Below are 23,017 nucleotides of genomic sequence, written 5' to 3'. Positions count from 1 at the left end.
ATGCTGTGAGCACATACAGTTCCTGCAGACTTTCTGCAGTTTCTGTTGAGTGAAAGATTTCCCAGAGTGGAAAATATCACCCAGTATATTATCCTTCAAAGCCCAAGAGAACTAAGAACAAAATTAGAGGGAATAAATTCCCCTCCTTTTTCTAAACCTCATGGAATAGGTTGTTCATCAGGGTTTTTTTTTGTTTGTTTGCTTGTTTGTTTTTTATTTTTTATGTGCTAACCATAGCACAAGAACTATTGATACTTGGTTTTCTTTCTTCAAAGTCAGTACTGTCTATGTGATAAGACGTTGGACTGGAACTCAGGGCATTTCTACTCTGCTGTTGGCTCATAATCACATGATAGGTAGCTTTAACCAATAAATCTCTTTACTTATCAGTGCCTTAGTTTCTCCATATATAAAACAGTGGTTATACTGGCCTTGAAGATGACTTGAGGTTCCACAGAGAAACTGGTGCCCAAGCATTAAGTATCAATAGTATTGTAGGTGTGAAAGATGCTATTCAGAGGGGAAATCCAGCTCCCACCATGTGCCTAGAAACTCAGAGTGAGATTTATCTCAAAGACTAAGACACCTAAATACAGGTGACAATACTGTAAGTGTCCATATGTGAAATACATGGCTGAAATTCCATAACAGTCAATGGGGAGAGAATCAATAGAAAAGAGTCTGGACAGTGCTTCTCCTCATTCGAAAGTAGCCAAATTTTTTGGGATTCATTTTTCAAAATGTGTGTCTTTTCAAACACTGTTGGGTGTTCTTCTTAACCTTTAGCTTATGCTTTGTATTTTCTGAGTTGTATCTGACAGACCTTTGTAGATGCCTTGGGTATCCAAGGCACTAACCATCTGTTCCCTTCTTCAATGGCTAAAGAAGGCAGATGTATCCCAGACACCTATGTGTGTCTACGCATTCATTTACCTTTTGTGCTGCTGGAAAACCCACTGGTTTGAGAAGTTAAGTCTTCATCTCTGGAAATCTGATTCTCATTAGAAGTAGAGTGCAAATAAGTGTAAGCCAGGCAGATAGTTCGAAATTTGGGCCTGGAGAGGAGCTAGAGTTTAAAGTTGCCACAATCAAATTTTTCAAATGGGAAACATTTCCTTTAGAGACCAGAATTCTTGGTCTAGTCCAACTTTTATTTCAAAGTATAGGGAAATAAAGGTAATAAAGGAGCAGTGAAGCACTCCAGAAGAGGCCACAGTTAAGTTTGCAGGCAGGCCTGTATCTACATTGGCAAATAACTTCAATTTCTGACTTAGTCCAAGGAAACCTTGGGCTGTCCATTAAACACATCTGTATGCTTCATGCAGAGTTACAGAATATAGAACTCATACGCTCTGTTTCATGCAAGTGAAGCAACACTTTTCTGGACTGTAGCACAACTTGTAGTTAATTTGAATAGAACTCTCAAAGAGCCACAGGGACACCAGACAGGGCCCAGGGAAGACCTGGGTGAAATGCTATGATGTGATGTGTATGTAGCAATTAACTTTATATGGGTTTAATCCTGTCTAATGCAGAGCCAAGTAACTTTGTACTACTTGATCTGTGGGACCATGGATCACTTGGTGTGGGGTGTTATTAGTAACATACTTGTAGACAGACTTTGTGTTTGGTGTGTTCATTGATGCACTGATGGCATACATGCCCATAGTTGGAGTGATGGATAGACATTTAGAGTTGTACCAAACAGAATTAAAGTCATAAATAACCAACTTTGGACTCAGTACTTTTGGATGCCTGGAGACCAAAGCGGGAGGATGAAATTCAGGAAAGGTGGGTATTTGTAAGTCTGATTGTGACCTGTTAGTTCTCATCCCCTCTTCCTGCTTCCTAGTGTTCTGTTTAATTAATGTTCCTTCAGGGATGTAAATAGTGATGATATAGGTGCAAGAGAAGTCTGCAAGATATTCAGTCATCTTGCATATGGAGGAAAAAGAAGGTTATCAGGAGTAGTCAACATGGATTCACCAAGGGGAAATCATGCTTGACCAATATGATGGCCTTCTATGAGGACATGACTGCCTGGGTTGATGAGGGTAGAGCAGTGGATGTTGTCTACCTTGACTTCAGCAAGGCTTTTGACACTGTCTCCCACAACATCCTCATAGGAAAGCTCAGGAAGTGTGGCTTAGATAAGTGGACAGTGAGGTGGATTGAGAACCAGATGAATGGCAGAGATCAGAGGGTTGTGATCAGCAGTGCTCAGTCTAGTTGGAGGCCTGTAGCTAGCGGTGTTCACCAGGGGTCAGTACTGGGTCCAGTCCTGTTTAACTTATTCATCAAAGATCTGGACAAAGGGACTGAGTGTACACTCAGCAATTTGCTGATGACACAAAACTGGGAGGAGTGACCGATACATCAGAAGACTGTGCTGCCATTCAGTGAGACCTGACCAGGCTGGAGAGTTGTGCGAAGAGGAAACTCATGAAGTTCAACAAAGGCAAGTGTAGGGTCTGCACCTTGGGAGGAACAACCCCATGCACCAGTACAGGTTGGGGATTGACCTGCTGGAAAGCAGCTCTGCGGAGAAGGACCGGGGAGTTCTGGTGGACAACAAGTTCACCGTGAGCTAACAATGTGCCCTTGTGGCCATGAAGGTCAATGGGGTGCTTGAGGAAGAATGTGGCCAGCAGGTTGAGGGAGGTTCTCTTCCCCCTCTACACTGCCCTAGTGAGGTCACATCCAGAGTATGAGTGCAGTTCTGGGCTCCCCAGTTCAAGAAAGACAAGGAACTACTGGAGAGAGTCCAGCAGAGGGCTACAAAGATTATTAGAGCACTGGAGCATCTCTCTTACGAGGAGAGGCTGAGGGAGCTGGGTCTGTTTAGCCTGGAGAAGAGAAGAATGAGGGGGGATCTTATCAATGCTTACAGATACCTTAGGGGCGGATGTCAAGAAGATGGGGCCAGGCTCTTCTCAGTGGTGCCCAGCGACAGGACAAGCACAAAGTGAAATATGTCAAATTCCATCCAAATAGGAGAAAAAAACTTCTTTACTCTGAGGGTGCCAGAGTACTGGAACAGGCTTCCCAGGGAGGTTGTGATTCTCTGGAGATATTCAAAACCCGCCTGAATGCGACACTGTGCAATGTGCTCTAGGTGAACCTGTTATGGCAGGGGGTTGGACTAGATGATCTCCAGAGGCCCTTTCCAACCCTAACCATTCTGTGATTATGTGATATGTGACCACTTAACTCCACTTTATGCCTTATTTTCTTCTTACCATTCCCCTGCCATTTAGCCTACATCTCATTATTTCTCTTACATGTTATGCCTCCTAGCAATTTAAATTAGGGCTAAACTTCATCTCACTTTATTTTAATCATGTAGGGCATAGAAACCTATACCTAACCTCACAATCTGATTCTTTTAATAGTTAAGGATGAGGATCTCAGTCACATCATTTTCAGATAGAAGAATTGAAATAGGTCACATGAAGGCTCCCTAGAATTGTTTAATTATCTCTATTGATGGTAAATATGTTGTAGTCTGGTTGAAAAGCTCATCACGTGAAGTTAGGAGTAAGGAACTTTACTTGAAGTTACTGACTGACCCTGAGTTACTAGTCTGAACCTACCTGCAAATACTCAAAAGCAGCAGGTAACTGTTATCTTTCTCAATCTAATCTCCCCTGCATTATTTATGGTTCACTCAAAAAATCCCAGTTGTTATCCATACAACTACTGTAATGCTATTCATGTCAGCTGCATACATTCTATACAATCACTGGAATCAAACAGATGGCACCAACAGAACAGATTCATCTTAAGTAGGACTTTTGAATTATTCTTTGTAGTCAACTATCATTTCTTCCAGTAAATGAAGAGCAAGACTCAGACAATGGGCCTACAGTCTTAGCCATCCATTAGCTCTGGTGAATCTAGGCCGCTGACTCTAAATTAAATTAATTATATCCTGAAAATGTTTATTTCTCTCCTGTGACTACAAACAGTATCTTAAGTTCAGTGCATTTGAAATGTCTACATTATAGATATTTGCAGGTAGGACAAATAACTCCTAACAAAAATACCCACATTCTAAGCAAAAAGTCTCCATATCAGAAGTCTAGGCGGTTGCCTTCTTGCTCATCAGTAATCTCAGTGTTGCAGTGTTGGGGAATAACTGGTTATTGCAAGTTTCTTGTTGTTTCCCCATTACTCAGGAGGCAGCATTCCCACATAAGGTAAAGAACTGGGTGGAGGCCCACCATTTGGCCCTGAGCCCAGCTGCTGACAGATGGTTGACATACAGAAAGGATTTGCTGTGCTGACACTGGTTCAGCAGGTATGTGGGGAGAGATGAAGTAGAAGAGGAAGAGAACAAGAGCTGCTGAAGTGGAGAGACTGAAAGCACCATAGGTGAGTACTATGGCTGGGGTTAATAGGTTGGGGTTAGGGCAATGGCCAGGAAAAGAAGAAAACCAGATCCAGAGAAAATCTGAACTGAGAATTGTTTGTTTGTACATTAATGAAATGGTACACTGTACTACCATTTTAAAACGAGAGCTGTCTGTGGAATATCTATTGTAAATACCTAGTATCTATTATAAATACCTAGATGTAAAACATTCCCTCTAGAAATAATAATTTTTTTCTGTATTATGTCCAGACCTGCTGTCCAAAACAGAAAGCTTATCCAATATTTAATAACTACAGTATTTTCTGTGTGTTTTTTTACACTTTCCTGTAAATCCAGGGTTCACAATCTTTTTTTCAACACCAGCATCATGGGAATCACAAAATTACATGGACTGGCTATTCTAGTGACAGCAGGAATCACTGGAGCGATCTGGTGGGTGTTTAACCTTTGATAATGATTCTTAACTAGCATATATTTCTGTTGCTCAGATTGAGTGATGTTTCTTCTAGCTATACTTAGGCAGGTATAATGTAAGCATTTGCACAAAGCTAAATTCCTAATCCCCTTTTACATTCAAAACATAAAAATAAGCAAGTGTGGACACTTTTCATCTCTTCTGTGAAATTCTAAAAATCTGATGAATTGGGCCCTGTATGTTCTTGTGACCCCAAGTGGGTTTTTTCCTGTTTACATACCACGATGACATCTCTGGACTCCAGACCAACAGAAGGATCCTGGCAGAGAGCTAGTACTCTGTGGAGTGAACTTAGCCATATTTATCCCACATAATGATTAGCCTGGGTCTCCCTTGGTTTGCGTGTCCCTATAGTAGCCTACCACAGTGATGCTTTCAATGTATGTGCTCAGTGCCCTGGAGCTTGGCATGAGATCAAGTGGGCATATATGGGAATGCAGATTTTACTGGAATAATATTGGAGGACTATTCCAAATGGAGTAACTAGGGCAAGCTTTTCATCCATATACTCTGTCTGCAACACAGTATCCATCACAAGTGCTCACATTTTTGTGGACAATACAGTTTGGCTCACATTAGAGGACATCCCACATACTGGCCAGAGTAGAGCCAAAGTGATGGTGCAGAAACCTCACTCCAAAAGGAGACTACACAGTCAGTTTCTAGCAGCAGCTGAGAACAAGCTCTGCTGTAAAGCAGACACATTTCCTTTGGCACGAGTGGTCTTGGGCCTCATGAAATGCAAATTAAATTCACCCACAGATCTTCAGAGTTAATATATCTGCAGGTAATACCAGACTAGACAGCTCTTTTGAAACAACTGAGGTTTGCACGTCCTCCTCACCAGTTTGGCCCCACAAATATGTATTCTGTTAGCTTTGTTTTACAGTTTCAGTCATAAAGGGGGTGAAGGAGGTGTTGATTTGTTGTTTTTATCATTGACTCATTGCTTTCTTACTTTGTCAAAGGTACCATCACCCTTTCTCCTCAGCCAGTGACCAAGAATCCACATTCTCCTCTGAAGAGGGCATATTACTGTAAGGGACTGAGTTTCATTCTGCATGCCTTGCAAGATCCAGCATGTGTGTTGTTCTAGGCCACTAGGATAAGACTCATCTTATAAGACTAATTCTTAACAGAAGAGACATGGCCTAGAAGTGCTTATTTCCGTTTTGACCAACTAAGATGCAGTTATCTCTACTATGAATGCCTTGAGCTGGGTGAAAAGACTCAGATTCCAGAGATTTAATGTGAGGACTCTGAAGAGGGAAATAAATAGAAAAAAAATTGATCCAGCTCCCTCAAAATCATGTCATGAAAAGACAGCTTAATCCCACCTGGTTTAGACATCTACAAGTTGGCTATCTATTTCTAAGGAAGTAATCTAGGCTTCCTCTGTAATCATTAGAAAGAAGTGGGCACTGCCAAAGTCTATTAATCCCATTCTTGGTTAGGGATCTAGAGATAGTCTGTGTCATGTTCTTAACACTCTGGACAACTGATTATATTTCTAGATCTGGGATTGATGTTATAAGATAATGTAAATACAAAGACAGGACCACTAGGCACTTTTATTTTCCTGTAAGCCAGAAGTAAATCCTTTGACGTCAGTACAGCTGCATTTTGAATTATTTAAACAGTGTGTGTGTGTGTGTGTGTGCACACGCACATGCACACACGCATGTGTTAGGAACAACTTAAATTAAAGGAATTATACAATTAAAACAGGCTCAAGTTGTAGCGTATTATAGGGAGAAAATGCTTTTATTTGGTCAATATGTCTTCAATGACCTTAATTCGAAACCAATGCCTTAAGAACTGAAACCTAGGATATATACCACTATATAAGAAAGTAGGACCTGCCTTATGTCTCTGATATATTTTCATTAACCTGAAGTTTTTTTCTGTGTTTTGTTTTTAGTACGACCAACATGAATCAGAGCTTGTGTCAGCTTTCACGGTAAGGATCTCTTACCCCTGTTCTCCCACAGCTCTGACCTATGAATATTATGGATATCTTGCTAAATATCCTCTTCCTTTATCCATGTTAAATAACACCTAGTGCCAAAGCTGGGTGTTCTGTCCTATAAGAATAGCTAGCTTGTCAAATAATTTAATTCCTGAGTTTTATTTTTAATGACAATTTCTGATTGACCACCATAAGAATATGTTGAATCCTGAGCTGTCCTTTAATGGGAGGCAAAAATACGAGTTCAGGATAGGGGACAGTTCACTGCATTAACTCCTTCCTTTAGAAAATATAGCACAGACCACATTAGGATTATCTATCTTCACTTTTTCAGGGTTTCTCTAAAAATACCCAGAATACTTATACATGTTCTTGCCAGAAGAGGGCAAGATTCATTCACAGGGAGGGAATGCAACTGCCACCCCTCGTGTGAAACAATGACGATAACACTCTTATGGTCTGTGATACATATTCCTTTTTTCCCATGAATTTTGAACCTAAATATTCTCAAAAGTCAAAACTATGTCTTGGTAACAATGGAACTATGTCAGACTCAGTGGAGACCTGGATTATATGCCATTCACACTAGACACACTTGATTAAGCAAAAAGGTATAAGAACATAGCAGATACATGTAAGGAAGTGGTGGGTAGCTGCTAGTGCTGTTAGTCCTGAAATAAGAGTGGGAATGGTGATACCAGAGTGCTCAGTCCATGTGTGCTGGGTGTTCCCCCTGTAAACATGGAAGGTACTTCTCTCCCACAGTGGTTGTACTGATCATGGAAGCAAATCTGGCTCCTGTGGCGTCATTGGAAAAACAGGTTTGGTTTATTGTCCTGATTGTGATGAAACTCAGGTTTACTCAACAGGTACCCTTAGACAGCCCTGGTGACATGATTTGCCTTACTACCACTGTCCCATTTCTTGACTCTCCTTTTTGCCAGCTGTGTACCTCCATTTCTCCACCCCAGTCCCCTCTCAAATAAACAATTCACCTCTAGTTACTTTTTATCCAGAGGTCACAGTTCTGCTACATCCAGACCTAAATTTGATATTTCTGATATTGTTATCTGACCTTGGACTTATATAATATTACTGATATGGTTACCAAGGAGCTGTTTGACTTGCAAGAATCTGGTCTCCGAAAATTCCCCACCACCCTTTCTATTACCTGTGAAACTTGGCCATTTCTCACAAAACTCCCCTTTAACCAGCTATGAAATCCAGCCATCTTTCACAGCACTATCTGTAGTTTCTGTCAGATTCCCACACGCTTATTTGTAATATCCAGCAATTTCTTATGTCTTGTACAGTAGTTTTCCACATCTTGTTCAGTTAACTTAACCTCAGGGTAAGGCATAGCCAGCAGCCAGTTCGTTTGCCTGGAACCCTGACAATATAGGTCACTCTACACATTTGGGCAATGTTTCCCAGAGTGTCTTAAGCAGAAAGATGTGGCCACTGACAATAATTCTGCCCTGAAATTACAGCACAGTTGAAAGATCAGAATATTCTATTAAAGAAAATGCAAAGCAAGGAGAAAAAACCCTTTCACAGAATCACAGAATAATTTAGTTTGAAAGGGATCTCTGAGTTCACCTAGTCCAATCCCCTGCTCAAAGCAGTGTCAACTAGAGCAGGTTGCTCAAAGACTTGATTAGTCAAGTCTTAAAAACCTCCAAAAATGGAGCTTCCATAACCTCTCTGGGCAACCCATTCCAGTATTTGACCATTCTCATCACTTAAAAAAAGTAATTTGAAATTCCTCATATGTAATTGGAATTTCCCAAGTTCCAATTTATGTCTACTTCCTCTCATCCTATTGCTATGCACACCAGAGAAGAGCCTTGCTTCATCTTTGTATCCTGCTCCCATCAGGTAGTTCTAGATAGCAACAAGGTCTCCCCTTTAGCCTTTTTGGCTTAAAGCTGAACAAACCCCATTATATCAGTTTCTCTTCCTGTTTCATGTGCTCCAGCTGCCACTAACTTCATGACCTCTGCTGGACTCTCATCTGTATATCAATCTCTTTCTTGTCCAGGGGACCCCAGAAAGGACAGTGTACTGCAGATGTATATCCCAAGGGTCAAAAAGAGGGGAAGAATCTCTCCTTTGCAGAATCACAGAATCACAGCCTGGTTGGGGTTGGAAGGGATCTCTGGAGATCATCTAGTCCAACCCCCTGCCAAAGCAGGTTCACCTAGAGCACATTGCACAGGGTTGCGTTCAGGCGGGTTTTGAATATCTCCAGAGAAGGAGACTCCCCACCCTCCCTGGGCAGCCTGTTCCAGTGCTCTGGCACCCTCAAAGTAAAGAAGTTTTTCTCATATTTAGATGAAACTTCCCATGTTTCAGTTTGTGCCCATTGCCCCTTGTCCTGTTGGTGGGCAGCACTGAGAAGAGTCTGGCCCAATCCTCTTGACACCTGCCCCTAAGGTATTTGTAAGCATTGATAAGATCCCCCCTCATTCTTCTCTTCTCCAAAGAGATCCAGCTCCCTCAGCCTTTCCTTGTAAGAGAGATGCTCCAGTCCTCTGGTCATCTTTGTAACCCTCCGCTGGACTCTCTCCAGTGGTTCCTTGTCTTTCTTGAACTGGGGAGCCCAGAACTGCACACAGTACTCCAGGTATAGCCTCACCAGGGCAGGTTAGAGGGGGAGGATAAATTCCCTCAACCTGCTGGCCACATTCTTCCTCATACACCCCAGTGTATCATTTGCCTTCGTGGCCATGAGAGCACATTCCTGGCTCATGGTGAACTTGTCCACCAGAACTCCCAGGTCCTTCTCTGCAGAGCTGCTTTCCAGCAGGTCAATCCCCAACCTATACTGGTGCATGGGGTTGTTCCTCCCTAGGTGCAGACCCTACACTTGCCTTTGTTGAATTTCATTAGGTTTCTCTCTGCCCAACTCTCTGGCCTGTACAGGTCTCACTGAATGGCAGCACAGCCTTCTCTTCACTAATGGCTACACTCTTACTAATATACCCCATGATGCTGTTACTTTGCTGTAAGTGCACACTTCTGATTACTGTTTAACTTGTTGTCCACGAGGACCCTTTTTTAGCCAGTCAGCCCCCAGCCTGCCCTGTTGCATAGGGTTGCTCTGGACCAGGTTGCATTTGCCTTAGCTGAACTTCATGTGGTTCCTGTCAGGCCATTTCTCCAGCTTTTCTGGGTCCTCTGAATGGCAGCCCTGCCCTTTGGCATGTTGTCCACCCCCTCCAATTTGGTGTTGTGCATAAACTCTCAGAGAAGTAACAGATTCTGAATATGGAAGCAAGAAAGGGCTTAATCTGGTAGTTTGTCAGAATGAAACACTTTCATATTTTTAAACAAAAAATGCTTCATTTCATTTAACTGAGCTGTATTTCATCATTCTTTTATTGCTTTATAAATTATACATTTCTAATCCCCACTGCTTTTTTGACGTAGGCTTTTCCTTTTCATCACTTCTCTTCTAATACACACAGTCATGTTACTCTCTAGAAATGCTGCTGTAAATACATTCACAGTGACACACACTAATTCTTTAAGGAGCCTAGCATGTGTGACCAAAGGAGAAGTAAACTTTAACTCCAATAAAACAATATGACAAAGAGAATGCATTATTTTTGTCACTGATTTTAAATTAAAAAGGGACCAATATGAGACAGCATTTTCACCCCTCAGCCCAAAAAAGTTAATATGGCTAGACATTTCTGTGTACGTGGATATGTGATTCTTTTTACATCTCTCTCCTAGCCTGCTTAATCTATTCTTTTTAGTAAGTGTTTCCACTGTACAGAACCTGTTTTTCCTGCTGGATAATCTAGGAATCAAGACTGGTGGGTTCCCATTTGGTGACACATCTACAAGAACCTGCATAAACAGTAGGAATGGACAGCAGTGCCATCTTCTCTGTGATGTGTGCTATCTATTCTAGAGTGCAGGCATGCAGACATACATCTATGAATAAACTACAAACTGTATTGAAGATGTTTGGCCTTATTGGACCAGACACTCACCATGTAGAAGAAAAATCAAATTTCCTGAAGATGCACTACAAGAACAGACCTGCTGAAAATAACCTTAAAATAGATTATTTTGCATTCAACTTAGTTAGACCAGCTGAGTAGTATGTTTGAGGAACATCACTTAAATGTAGTTAACATTGTATATGGAGATGAAGTAATATAAATCATATCACAGTATTTGTGATGGAGCCTAACTGACTAGATGCCCATTGACACTGGATCAAGAGGGAGTACTGCTGCAACACATAGGATCTCTTGTGGCATGAAAAAGAAAATCATACCTCCTGGCATGAAAAAGAAAATCTGAAACTACTGTGCCATAACGTATTTATGTGTCTTTTATTTCTCTCTCATTTACAGAAAGACAGACTTAAATGAAACATCTCCAATGCTTCCACGGTAAGGATAAGTTCACTGGCTTCATTAATTTGATATTACATTGTTCTCATAACTTTTTCAGGCACATACAAGTCAGGACAGCAGATAAAAAGGCTGAATAAATAGGAAAGGACACTTGTTTAGAGAAGGTACTCTTCCAGAAACCATTAAAAAATGCATAGATGCAGAATCTTTCATTTATTTGCTTTCAGAAAGGAAACCAGGAGATTATGGTGCGTGCTGAAGCGTTTTCAGTTTACTTAGATTTTAATTCATTTTTTCACTCCCCTCTCACCACCCATCTCAGAGGCTAAAAAAGAAGAGTCCTTGGCTGATGCTATTTTTAGTGGTAACAGTCAGCATTCCAGATGATTTGTAAACACCTGTGAAAGGGTCATTTTAGGTCAGTGGGATGAATTATTTTCAGGAATTGCCTATTCTAGAGCCATTGGCTCAAGAAAAAAAAGTAGAAGAGAGATGGATGTACTGGAGAGAGTTCAACAAAAGGCCACAAGGATGATGAAGAGACTGAAGCATCTCTCCTATGAGGTAAGGCTGAGAGAGCTGGGACTGTTCAGCCTAGAGAAGAGCAAACTTGGGGGGTAACTTATCAATGTATAAAAATAACTGACGGGAGGGTGCAAAGAAGATGGAGCCAGGCTCTTTTCAGTGCTGCCCAGTGACAGAACAAGAGGCAATGGGCACAAACTGAAACACAGAAGGTTACCTCTGAACAGCAGGAAACACTTTTTTACTGTGAGGGTGACTGAGCACTGGAACAAGATAGCCAGAGAAGTTGTGGAGTCTCCCTCCTTGGAGTTATTAAAAAACTGTCTGTATGAATATGCTCCTGGACAACTGGCTCTAGGCTGCCCCCTGCTTGAGCAGGGAGCTTGGACCAGATGACCTCCAGAGTTCTCTTCCAACCTCAACAATTCTGTGATTCTGTGAAAAATCATAGATGACAAATTCATATTTCGATGACTGAATTCTGGTACATATTTAATTTAATTTCAGATATATAAATTTAAATATATACCACATTAATGTTTCTTTAATTGTTTTTTTTCCTCCCAGATTTTAAGTTTCACCACTACAAACCTAAAAGGAGGGAGTTCATTTTTTCTCCTAGGAGTTTCTAAGGGTTTTTGTTCTTTGTTTTGTTATTTGTTCTTTTCTTGGCCTTCTCTAGTCATATTCAGGAAGATCCTTCTAAGCTGAAATCTTCACCTGACTCTCTAACTACTGATAGTGTTTTTTACAATCCACATTATGCACAAACTCATCCACACGTAGGCACACACCTTCCCACTATTAACACAGGGACTGTTTTGGAGCTATTGAGATGCAAAATGATCTCACATTATCCTTTACCGTGGTCTCAAATTGTCCTTTCCCACATAGCGATCCATAAGCCCTCTGGACCGCATGGATTGCTTCCAAATAGTGGCTGTGTAAACTAATTCAGAAACACATTCCTGTAACTGGGAGGACTCCGGTTATACATGAGTCAGTTTATTGAAACAAAAGCCTGAGAACGTTTTGCAAGGGATTACCCTGAAGGATTTATCCCTTGGCCTCTTGTGCCGTCTTATGGTCTGTATGAAGAATAGCTTCTTCACTTCAAATACAATACAACACAACACAGCTGCCCTTTTCCAGAGTTCACAGAGAACTGCCACGGTCTCTTTAGTGTAAAATATAGGCCTGTGTAGTTATTATTCTTGTTAAAGGAAAATGAATCTCATCATCTTTAAGTGGACAAACACACCCCCCCTTATTCTGTTGTTCCACATGGATGCATGTGCCTGTGAGGCCCTCGAAGCTTAGACCAGACAGTAGCTGTGTGGCAGACTCAATGACCAGACTTCGGGTGTCACTATCTAGTCTCCAGCTCCGACCTCAAGTCTTTCCATATTCTGGTCTCTCTCTTGCTCACAGGCTTGATCAGTTTGACATTTGCTGGCATATGCATCTGCATGCACAGACTAGAGAGCAAGATCACATGGAAAATAAATAAGCACAGAATCCAAAAAGAAGATAGGACAAACTGCAGTGATCAGGCTCAGGGCTTAGCCAGAATCATAGGATCATTTTGGTTGGAAAGGAACTTTAAGATCATCGAGTTCAACCGTCAGCTAGCACTGCCAAGTCCATCACTAAACCATATCCCTAAGCACCACATCTACACATCTTTTAAATCCCTCCAGGGATGGTGACTCCACCACTTGCCTGGGCAGCCTGTTCCAGTGCTTGACAGCCCTTTTGGTGAACAAATTTTTCCTGATATACAATCTAAACCTCCCCTGGCACAACTTCAGGCGATTTCCTCTCGTCCTATCATTTGTTACTTGGGAGAAGAAACCAACACCTGCCTCACTACAACCTCCTTTCAGGTAGTTGTAGAGAGCGATAAGGTCTCCCCTGGGCCTCCTTTTCTCCAGACTAAACAACCCCAGTTCCCTCAGCTGCTACTCATAAGACTTGTTCTCCAGACCCTTCACCAGCTTCGTTGCCCTTCTTTGGACTCGCTCCAGTACCTTGATGTCTTCGCTTAGTGAGGGGCCCAAAACTGCACACAGTATTTGAGGTGTGACCTCACCAGTGCCGAGTACAGAGGGACGATCCCTGACCTACTCCTGCTGGCCACACTATTTCTGTCACTCAGACTAGCTGAGTGACCAACAGCCTGTAATGCAAGACTGGACCCTATTATCTACCACCTTCTCTCCATTTTTATGCATTTGTTCTCCCCAGCCTCTCTCTATTCCTCCCTTTCTCTGCTTTGGCTCTTCCACTAAACATAAATATTGCACATTTCAACAATTTGCCTCAGCCCATCAGTTGCTGACTTAAGAGTTCCTTTCTTTGTTATTGTTTTCATAATCTACTGCTTAGGTTTGTGTGTCTGAGTTTTAGTTGATTACATCCTTGTTTCTTGTCTTTGCCTTTGATGCTGAATAACCATTAACCAGATATCCTCTCAAAACAGAAATCTTTACACTCCACATATCCTTACAATCCCTGTTATTCTGTTATTACTATTATTGGATTATAGCAATAATGAATGACCATGTACATTATTCCAAGGTCATATATATTTTTTTCTTTTCTACAGCATATTATATCCTCAGCCACTTCTGACAAAACCACAGTGAGTTTATTTTTAAAAATTGTAAGTATTGAAAAGAAAAAGAAGATGTATCAAGGATGATTATTCTCAGATAACTTCAGAGATTTGTCGTATAGATACTTTATAGGTTATGTGATAAAAGATTCATCTCTACACAGCATAAAGGAGCACAGAAGGACAATGGGAGACTGAGAACCCCAGCAGTCTAATAAGAGAAACAATCACAGTGTAAAGGTGCCTACCAAGGCTGTAACAGAGAAGCAATATCGGCTTCATTGTCCAGGGATGAAATCTATTAAGATGAGTCAAAGGGAGAGGATTTCTAGAGCAACTTTCAGACTGAGAGGGGTTACTGCCTACAAGGGCATGGGATGGCAGGGAAGAGCATTTTGGGATTATGCAAGACTGATTATGGGGTGTTGAGAGAAGGAATCACAAGTGGAGAAAGGGAGGAATCAAGGTGGTTTGCGGAGGAATAAGCATGAGAAAATAAAGGGATGAGGTTATATAAGGGGCAGTTGCATGTAAAGGCATGCTAGACAGTATGCTTGTGTGGCAATGCCCTGTACCTGGTCAGCACAGTCTGCCCTGTCTTCTCACTAAGCTCTATTTCTATCTATCTATCTTCCTAGGTAAGAGGTTCTTCTGTGTGCATGTATTTGTATGGAGGCCTCAATACCAGCAACCATAGTGAGACCGTGTGTTGGGGACCTGCGTATCTATCTATCTGCAGTGCCTGCAGTTGGAGAGACCAGAGCAAGTGGAAATTCAAGTGCTAGCTACTCTAGTTGGACCATAGGTCATAGGGGCCTGTGCAGCTGTGGTCCCAACAACTGCCGTGAGTGAGGATGTAAGTGATAGCAACTGGATTGGGGCCCACAGGTCATGGAGGCTCACATGTCTGGGATGTCAGCAACTGGAGAGACTGGAGCACATGCATATCATGTGGGTACATATGTCAGGGTGTAATAGCTAGCAAATGCCAAGACGTACTTGCTGGCAAGTATGATAAGTGACTTGAGAAGTAGGTATCAAAGTGGCTACAAGCCTGCTTCAGATACTAGAGAGAGCAGATGGTCTGAGATTTGACTACTGGAGAGACCAGGAGATAGATACAAGCTAACTACTGGAGAGACTGTAAGGTCTGAGGGTTGCCTGAGAGACCCATTTACATGTGTATGTCTGTGTATGAGCCAACTGGAAATGATAAGATCCACAGGCCAGCTACAGAGTAGGCTGAGCGTCTAAGGCCAGTTAATAGAGGGGATCCACCATGAATGTGCTTGTGCATGTGTGAGCGTGGGGGATCAATACTGCATATGTGGCAGTGGCAGTGAGCACATGGGCTTGCAAGGTAACTGGGAGGCCAGGGGTCCAGGGCCAATTACTGGGTAAATTCTGCAAAGCCAGCTGCTGGAAGGATCCGTGTTGTATATATGTACATATATATCTGTGTGTAATATATGTGTTTATATATATTTTTTACTAAAGGGCTTTCATTCTCAGTTTAAAAGGGAGATGGGACAATACTGTTGGTGCTGTTTATGTTTGCATGAGTGCTGTGTTTTCTCTCTGTATTACCTGCCTGGACAGATATATATATATATATATAGATATATATATATATGTTGTATGTGTGTGCCTTTCTGTGTGTTTATTGGGAATATATTCTCAGCCTCACTACTGGTTGACCAGGGGTCATTGAGCTGCAGCAGCCTTGCCTGTACCAGGCTATCAGATTCAACAACTCCCCTAACAATATATACCTTTAACTAGTGATGCTAGATTTCCCCTTTATACTCAGTAAGTATACGCAGGCAGTTCTTAGGTGTAGTTCATCCAAGTATTTAAAATAATTTGGAGGAGTTTCCCTGGAAGTGCCTATTTCTTGCCACTGACTATGAATGTGGCCTAGATTGCTCATATGCAGATATCTGCACTGAGGAAATCAGAAGTTATCAGAAGGTGTCTCCAAGGATCATATGTGTCTGCCTCTAGTCTTTTAGTTTCCCTTTAGAGTAAATTGGGAATTGCAAACATGTCTGTGGCATAAACATATTCTATATACTTGTATTATGAGAAGATTGATTATACCATAGAAGTGCTTGTTTCTCTTCATTTACAATAATGGATCCCTTACAACTTGTTCAGATGTGCTGATCTACAATATAGACACCTACATTTGCGCAGAAAAATGCCTTGAGAAATATATCGGTTCAATTTTATAAAATCTAAATAATCATACAGATAAGTTTAAACAGTGTAGAGGTTAAGGGCCTCAATAGTCAGTGGCACCTCCAAAAGGTGATTCAAACCATCTCAGCAGTAAATTGCATTCTGCCAATTTTGGTTTTCTCCATACCTTCAAATTAACTCAGGGCTCAAGCCCATACTTGTGTCTAAGTCCCTGATTGTGTGTGTTGTTTACACAGTTTCTTGCACTCTGGATATATGCTGGACTGAGCCTGTATGCTCTCCGGATGTTAAAACTGGATGAAAGAATGAAATGCTGTGTGGTCACAAATGGTTCAGTTCACATGGCTCTGTGAAGCTGAGCTAGCAGTCAGGTATGGTTACATACAGTCAGAAGTAGCTGTAACTTTCCTGTCACCAAAGGCTGAATTTGGAACACAGATTCCAAACTTACTGCAGTTCTTTTGCAATTAGATACTTTGCAGAGAAGGAAATATTTTAGAGGCATCTGACTTATTTTATGTATCTACTCCAGGATAAGATGACTCATATCTCAGATTTCACTGACAGTATTTTCTTGACCCCATGTGATTTCAAATGGAGTCTGAGATGATTAACTTAAAGGTAGACATCTGTGCTGAAGAAGCTTGTGTTTGTCTTCACGAATTCTACAGGCCTTCTAAAGACTACCTTCATTCTCAAACTCCTTGCAGGAGGCAGGATGTACTGGTGTTGACACCTTGGTTGGCTCCAATTGTCTGGGAAGACACATTCAATAGAGACATCCTGAATGCCCAATATACGCAGAAGAACCTGGTCACTGGAGTGGTCACTTTTGCTGTTAAAAAGTATTGGTTTGTCATTTATTTCTTATCAAATACTTAAACCTCTCACTTGCCAGCTATACTGCAATACTGCTGATGGAGCAGGAGTGAGAAAGGTTCCAAAGACAGAATATGAGCAGCTTTAGGTTGGAAGAAATGTGACATGTGCGTATCAAATTGCCAAGTAAGGCAACTTGCTATGAAAAAGCAGGAGACATTGCCTTGAAAAGGGCAAAAAATATCCTTGGAAATGTAACTACCATTTTGATCCCTTGAGAAGAAAATGCCAGCTCCTGCTGTGTTTCTAACAACAAGCTTTGCCTCTAACCTGGGGTAAAAAATACAAAAATTCTGCAAAGCTGAGATTTTTAATGGCTTCCCATTAGAGTTTAGAGTTAAAATATTAGCTCCAGTAAAATTATTAACCATGCCGTTATAGCTTTTAAGTTCTGGGGGAGGTTCCTCTTTGATTTTCTGAGTGAGTAAAGAACTATATTCCCGCTATCTCCAATAAGCATCCCAGATTTAGAGACTTCAGATATTTCAAGGCAATCAAAATTATTTCATTGTTAATTTTGATTCCCCTCTAGAATAGTAAGTAAGTTAAAAAGTTACACTGCAGAAAGCATGCCAGGGAGCCAGGGAGCATGTAAGAGTGAAGGGTGAGGAGAAGTATTTGTGTTATGCAGTAATATTAGGGAACAGCATGGGGTAGAAGGTATGTGTTCTGTGCAGTGAGCATGAAAGACCAGTGGAGTAGAGAACAGTGAAAACTAAAAAGTGGTATAATGTGCAGCAGCATGGGGAAGGGTTGAAGGGGTAGCAGCTATGTTAAATACAGAGCACTAACATAAGAAGGGAGCAAAGGATAGAAAAGGAGAAAAAAAATGAGCTCGAAAAGCCACCATTCCTCAGCAGGAGGAACCTCTCTCCACTCTTTTCCCTTCCTTGTCTCTCAGATATGTCCAGTTCATAGAAGGGTTCATGAGCTCTGCCAACAAGTACTTCCTTGCTGGGCACCAGGTGAATTTCTACTTGTTCACAGACAATCCTGAGCAGATCTCTCACCTTCAGATGGCCCCTGAGAATCACCTCTTTGTCATTCCCGTCCGGAATTACTCACAGTGGCAGGATATCTCCATGAGCCGTATGGATATCATCAGCAGATATATTCAGAGCCAATTCCAGTATGAGGTTGACTATCTCTACTCCATAGACATTGACGTCCAGCTATTTGAACACATTGGAGTGGAGATCATTGATGCACTGGTGGGGACCATCAGCTCCTGGCAGTACACTGCACATCGTGAGAGCAAATCATATGAGACACGCACTGAGTCACAAGCTGCTATCCCTAAGGGAGAAGGAGACTTCTATTATACAGCAAGCTTCTATGGGGGAAGTGTGGCTGAGGTCTACAAATTGACTAGAGCCTGTTTTAAAGGGATTGTGAAGGACAGAGAAAACGGCATTGAAGCTAGGTGGCATGATGAGAGTCACCTCAACAAGTATTTCCTGTATCACAAGCCCACGCGCCTGCTCTCCCCAGAGTACTGCTGGGAAGAAGAGCTAAGCCGGCCCCGTACCATCCAGGTGAAGAGGATGTGCTCTGTGCGGAAGGATGGCAAGAAGTAAACTTCAAAAACAAAGAAAGCAAGAAAGAAGACAGGTCATCTGTGTCAGGACAGTAAAACACATGTGGAGTGTGTGACAATGAAGTCATTAATTTACCTGTGTCTGTCTTTCTGCATTTCTGATGCTGGTAGGAAAGGCCAAATTATGCTGTTTATTGAGATTTTTCTCTATTAACCTATTTTTTATTGCAGGCTACAGGCGATAAGAAAGCAATGATCTGTATGCCTCTCTTTTCACTCATCTTTGCTTTGTAGTCATGATATTACAGTCTTCAGAGCTCATGACTCCAGGAAGCCCAGGATCAATCTCCATGTGGGCCATGCTGTCCCATCGTGTGTTCTTGCCTCTAGATTTTATAATTTACAGTCATTATCCAAGCACTTCTTCCTTTTCTCCTTCCTTATCCTCTAATATATTTGGCATTATTGTTCTAGTCTTTGCTTGAGTTATGCCTCTTTCCAGCCTCTCATGCAGCAATTTGCCACAACCTAAGGTCAAGAGTACCCACTCATACACCACCAGCAAAGTTAATAATCCCAACAAAACATATTTCAATGCTGTTTTAATCAGCTTAAGAGGTCTGGATGTATTGAGGTGTCAGGAAGAAAAAAAAAATCCTAATGTACAAGTACCAGTCCAATTAACAGGTATCTTACGGACCTTAGAGACACATGCCCCTCATAACCTTTCATTCTCTATGGTCTTACCATGTAACAATGCTTACAGGTTAGCATATGACCAGTAATAATAAAAACCCAAATACAAAATCCCAGAGCAAACGAAGCTACAATTTCTAAAAACAATCAACAGGTTCAGATTATAATAGGGTCATCAAACTCTATTTGCAAGGTTGTAGATTGTACTTGTGTTGACATTTGATCAAAGAAAGTTTATCCAGATCATCCAGCCCTGCTGTGAAGCGTCGATCCAGTTGAGCAGCCCTTGCACATTACTGCAGTATTAGTAATTACCAGTACCTGATAAGGTCCCTTCCAGCACAGCTGAAGTGTGTGTTTTCACTGGCATACCTTAATGTAGTCCCAGTCTCCTGGTTTCAAGGAGTGACAAACTTCAGTGGCAAGTTCAGATGAGGCATCTTTCAGCTGTGTGTGGAAAGTCCTTACACATTTCCTTAATACTTGACATTTTAGAATTATCATTATCCGTCAATTTTAGGTTTGACTGTAGTGGAGTTCAGGGTGCTGTGTAAGGCAGTCGCATGGGTTTGCCCATTAAAATCTCATGAAGTTGTTGTCCATATTTTCTATTCAGAATGCTGCTTCTATACATCAATGGGACATGTAACACATCCGGAAATTTCAGGTCAATCTCTGCACAAATTTTTAGCCTATTTGTTTTTAAAATCAGAGTTTTCCTCTCTATAGACCTGTTAGATTGGGGGTGATGGGCAAAATAACACTTTCATTCTATTTGTAGGGCTGCACAAATTTTCACAGAATCACAGAATCACAGAATGTTAGGGATTGGAAGGGACCTCGAGAGATCATCTAGTCCAATCCCTCTGCCAGAGCAGGATTGCCTAGACCATATCACACAGGAATGCGTCCAGGCGGGTTTTGAATGTCTCCAGAGAAGGAGACTCCACAACCTCTCTGGGCAGCCTGTTCCAGTGTTCGGTCACACTCACCGTAAAGAAGTTTTTCCTCATATTTGAGTGGAACCTCCTGTGTTCCAGCTTGCACCCATTGCCCCTTGTCCTGTCAAGGGATGTCACTGAGAAGAGCCTGGCTCCATCCTCTTGACACTTGCCCTTTACATATTTATAAACATTAATGAGGTCACCCCTCAGTCTCCTCTTCTCTAAGCTAAAGAGACCCAGCTCCCTCAGCCTCTCCTCATAAGGGAGATGTTCCACTCCCTTAATCACCTTCGTGACTCTGCGCTGGACTCTCTCTAGCAGTTCCCTGTCCTTCTTGAACTGAGGGGCCCAGAACTGGACACAATATTCCAGATGCGGCCTCACCAGGGCAGAGTAGAGGGGGAGGAGAACCTCTCTCGACCTGCTAACCACACCCCTTCTAATACAGCCCAGGATGCCATTGGCCTTCTTGGCCACAAGGGCACACTGCTGGCTCATGGTCATCCTGTTGTCCACTAGGACCCCCAGGTCCCTTTCCCCTGTGCTGGTCTCCAACAGGTCTGTCCCCAACTTGTACTGGTACATGGGGTTGTTCTTGCCCAGATGCAGGACTCTACACTTGCCCTTGTTATATTTCATTAAATTTCTCCCCGCCCAACTCTCCAGCCTGTCCAGGTCTCTCTGAATGGCTGCGCAGCCTTCCATTGTGTCAGCCACTCCTCCCAGTTTTGTGTCATCAGCGAACTTGCTGACAGTGCACTCTATTCCCTCACCCAAGTCATTAATGAATATATTGAATAGTACTGGTCCCCGTACCGACCCTTGAGGGACTCCGCTAGACACAGGCCTCCAACTGGACTCTGTCCCATTGACCACCACTCTCTGGCTTCTTTCCTTCAGCCAGTTCACAATCCACCTCACTCCCCGATCATCCAGACCACACTTCCTCAGTTTAGCTGCGAGGATGCTGTGGGAGACCGTGACAAATGCTTTACTGAAATCGAGATAGACCACATCCACAGCTTTACCATCATCTATCCACCTGGTTATGTCCTCATAAAAGGCTATCAAGTTGGTTAAGCATGACTTCCCCTTGGTGAAGCCATGCTGAGTGCCCCTAATGATCCCCCTATCCTTGATGTGCCTAGAGACAGCACCAAGGACAAGTTGTTCCATCACCTTTCTGGGGATGGAGGTGAGGCTGACCGGTCTATAGTTACCCGGGTCCTCCTTCTTGCCCTTTTTGAAGACTGGAGTGACATTTGCTTTCCTCCAGTCCTCAGGCACCTCTCCCATTGCCCACGACTTAGCAAAGATGATGGAGAGTGGCCTAGCAATGACTTCCCCCAGCTTCCTCAGCACCCGCGGGTGCATCCCATCAGGGCCCATGGATTTATGGACGTCCAGATTGCTTCATTGGTCCCTGACCCAGCCCTCATCAACCAAGACAGATTCCTCCTCTATCCTGACTTCTTCTGGGGCCTCAGGGGTCCGGGGCTCCTCAGGACAGCCTCCAACAGTATAGACAGAGGCAAAGAAGGCATTCAGTATCTCCGCCTTCTTTTTATCCTCTGTCTCCAGGGCCCCCACCTCATTCATCAGTGGGCCTCCATTGCCTCTAGTGTTGGCTTTACCTGCAATGTATTTGAAGAAGCCCTTTCTGTTGTCCTTGACCTCTCTTGCAAGGTTTAATTCCAAGGAGGCCTTAGCTTTCCTAGTTGCCTCCCTACATCCTCTGACAACAGACTTATATTCCTCCCAAGTGGCCAGCCCCTCCTTCCATGATCTGGACACTCTCTTCTTCTACTTGAGTTTGCCCAGCAGTTCCCTGTTTAACCATGCAGGTCTCCTGGTACCCTTCCTTGACTTCCTACCTGTTGGGATGCTCTGATCTTGAGCTAGGAAGAAGCAGTCCTTGAATGCTAACCAACTGTCTTGGGCCCCCTTACCTTCTAGTACCCTGTCCCGTGGGATTTCCCCTAGCAATTGCTTGAAAAGGCCAAAGTTAGCCCTCCTGAAGTCCAGGGTTGCGATTCTGCTAGCTATTCTGTTCCTGCCACATGAGATCCTGAACTCTACCATCTCATGGTCACTACAACCAAGGCTGCCCTCAACTTTCACCTCTTCAACCAGACCCTCCTTATTAGTAAGGATAAGATCCAGCAGCGCTCCTCTCCTAGTTGGCTCATCCACCATTTGCATCAGAAAGTTATCATCAATGCACTGGAGGAACCTTCTGGACTGATGATGGCTGGCTGAGTAGGCCTCCCAGCAAATATCAGGGTAGTTGAAATCCCCCACGACAACCAGGCCCTGTAATTGCGAGACTGCTCTCAGCTGCCTGTAGAAGGCCTCATCACCCTCCTCATCCTGATCCGGTGGCCTGTAATAGACACCCACAACAGTATCACCCCTGCCAGCC

The 23,017-nt window shown here is 42.6% G+C and overlaps 1 protein-coding gene across 1 annotated transcript; it reads left to right on the top strand.

Moving 5' to 3' along the window:
• Positions 1–4,742: 4,742 nt before the first annotated feature.
• Positions 4,743–18,995, top strand: LOC137673929 (histo-blood group ABO system transferase 1-like). The gene is made up of 5 exons (XM_068418998.1): positions 4,743–4,807; positions 5,819–5,887; positions 11,193–11,231; positions 17,250–17,384; positions 18,320–18,995. The coding sequence occupies exons 1-5, from the start codon at positions 4,743–4,745 to the stop codon at positions 18,993–18,995; spliced, it is 984 nt and encodes a 327-aa protein (XP_068275099.1).
• The last annotated feature ends 4,022 nt before the right edge of the window (positions 18,996–23,017 follow it).

Source organism: Nyctibius grandis, chromosome 26 (assembly GCF_013368605.1).
Source record: "Nyctibius grandis isolate bNycGra1 chromosome 26, bNycGra1.pri, whole genome shotgun sequence".
In the NCBI taxonomy this organism is placed as follows: Eukaryota; Metazoa; Chordata; class Aves; order Nyctibiiformes; family Nyctibiidae; genus Nyctibius; species Nyctibius grandis.
Note: the sequence above shows the minus strand (reverse complement) of the source record. Positions and strands in the feature narration are given on the sequence as shown.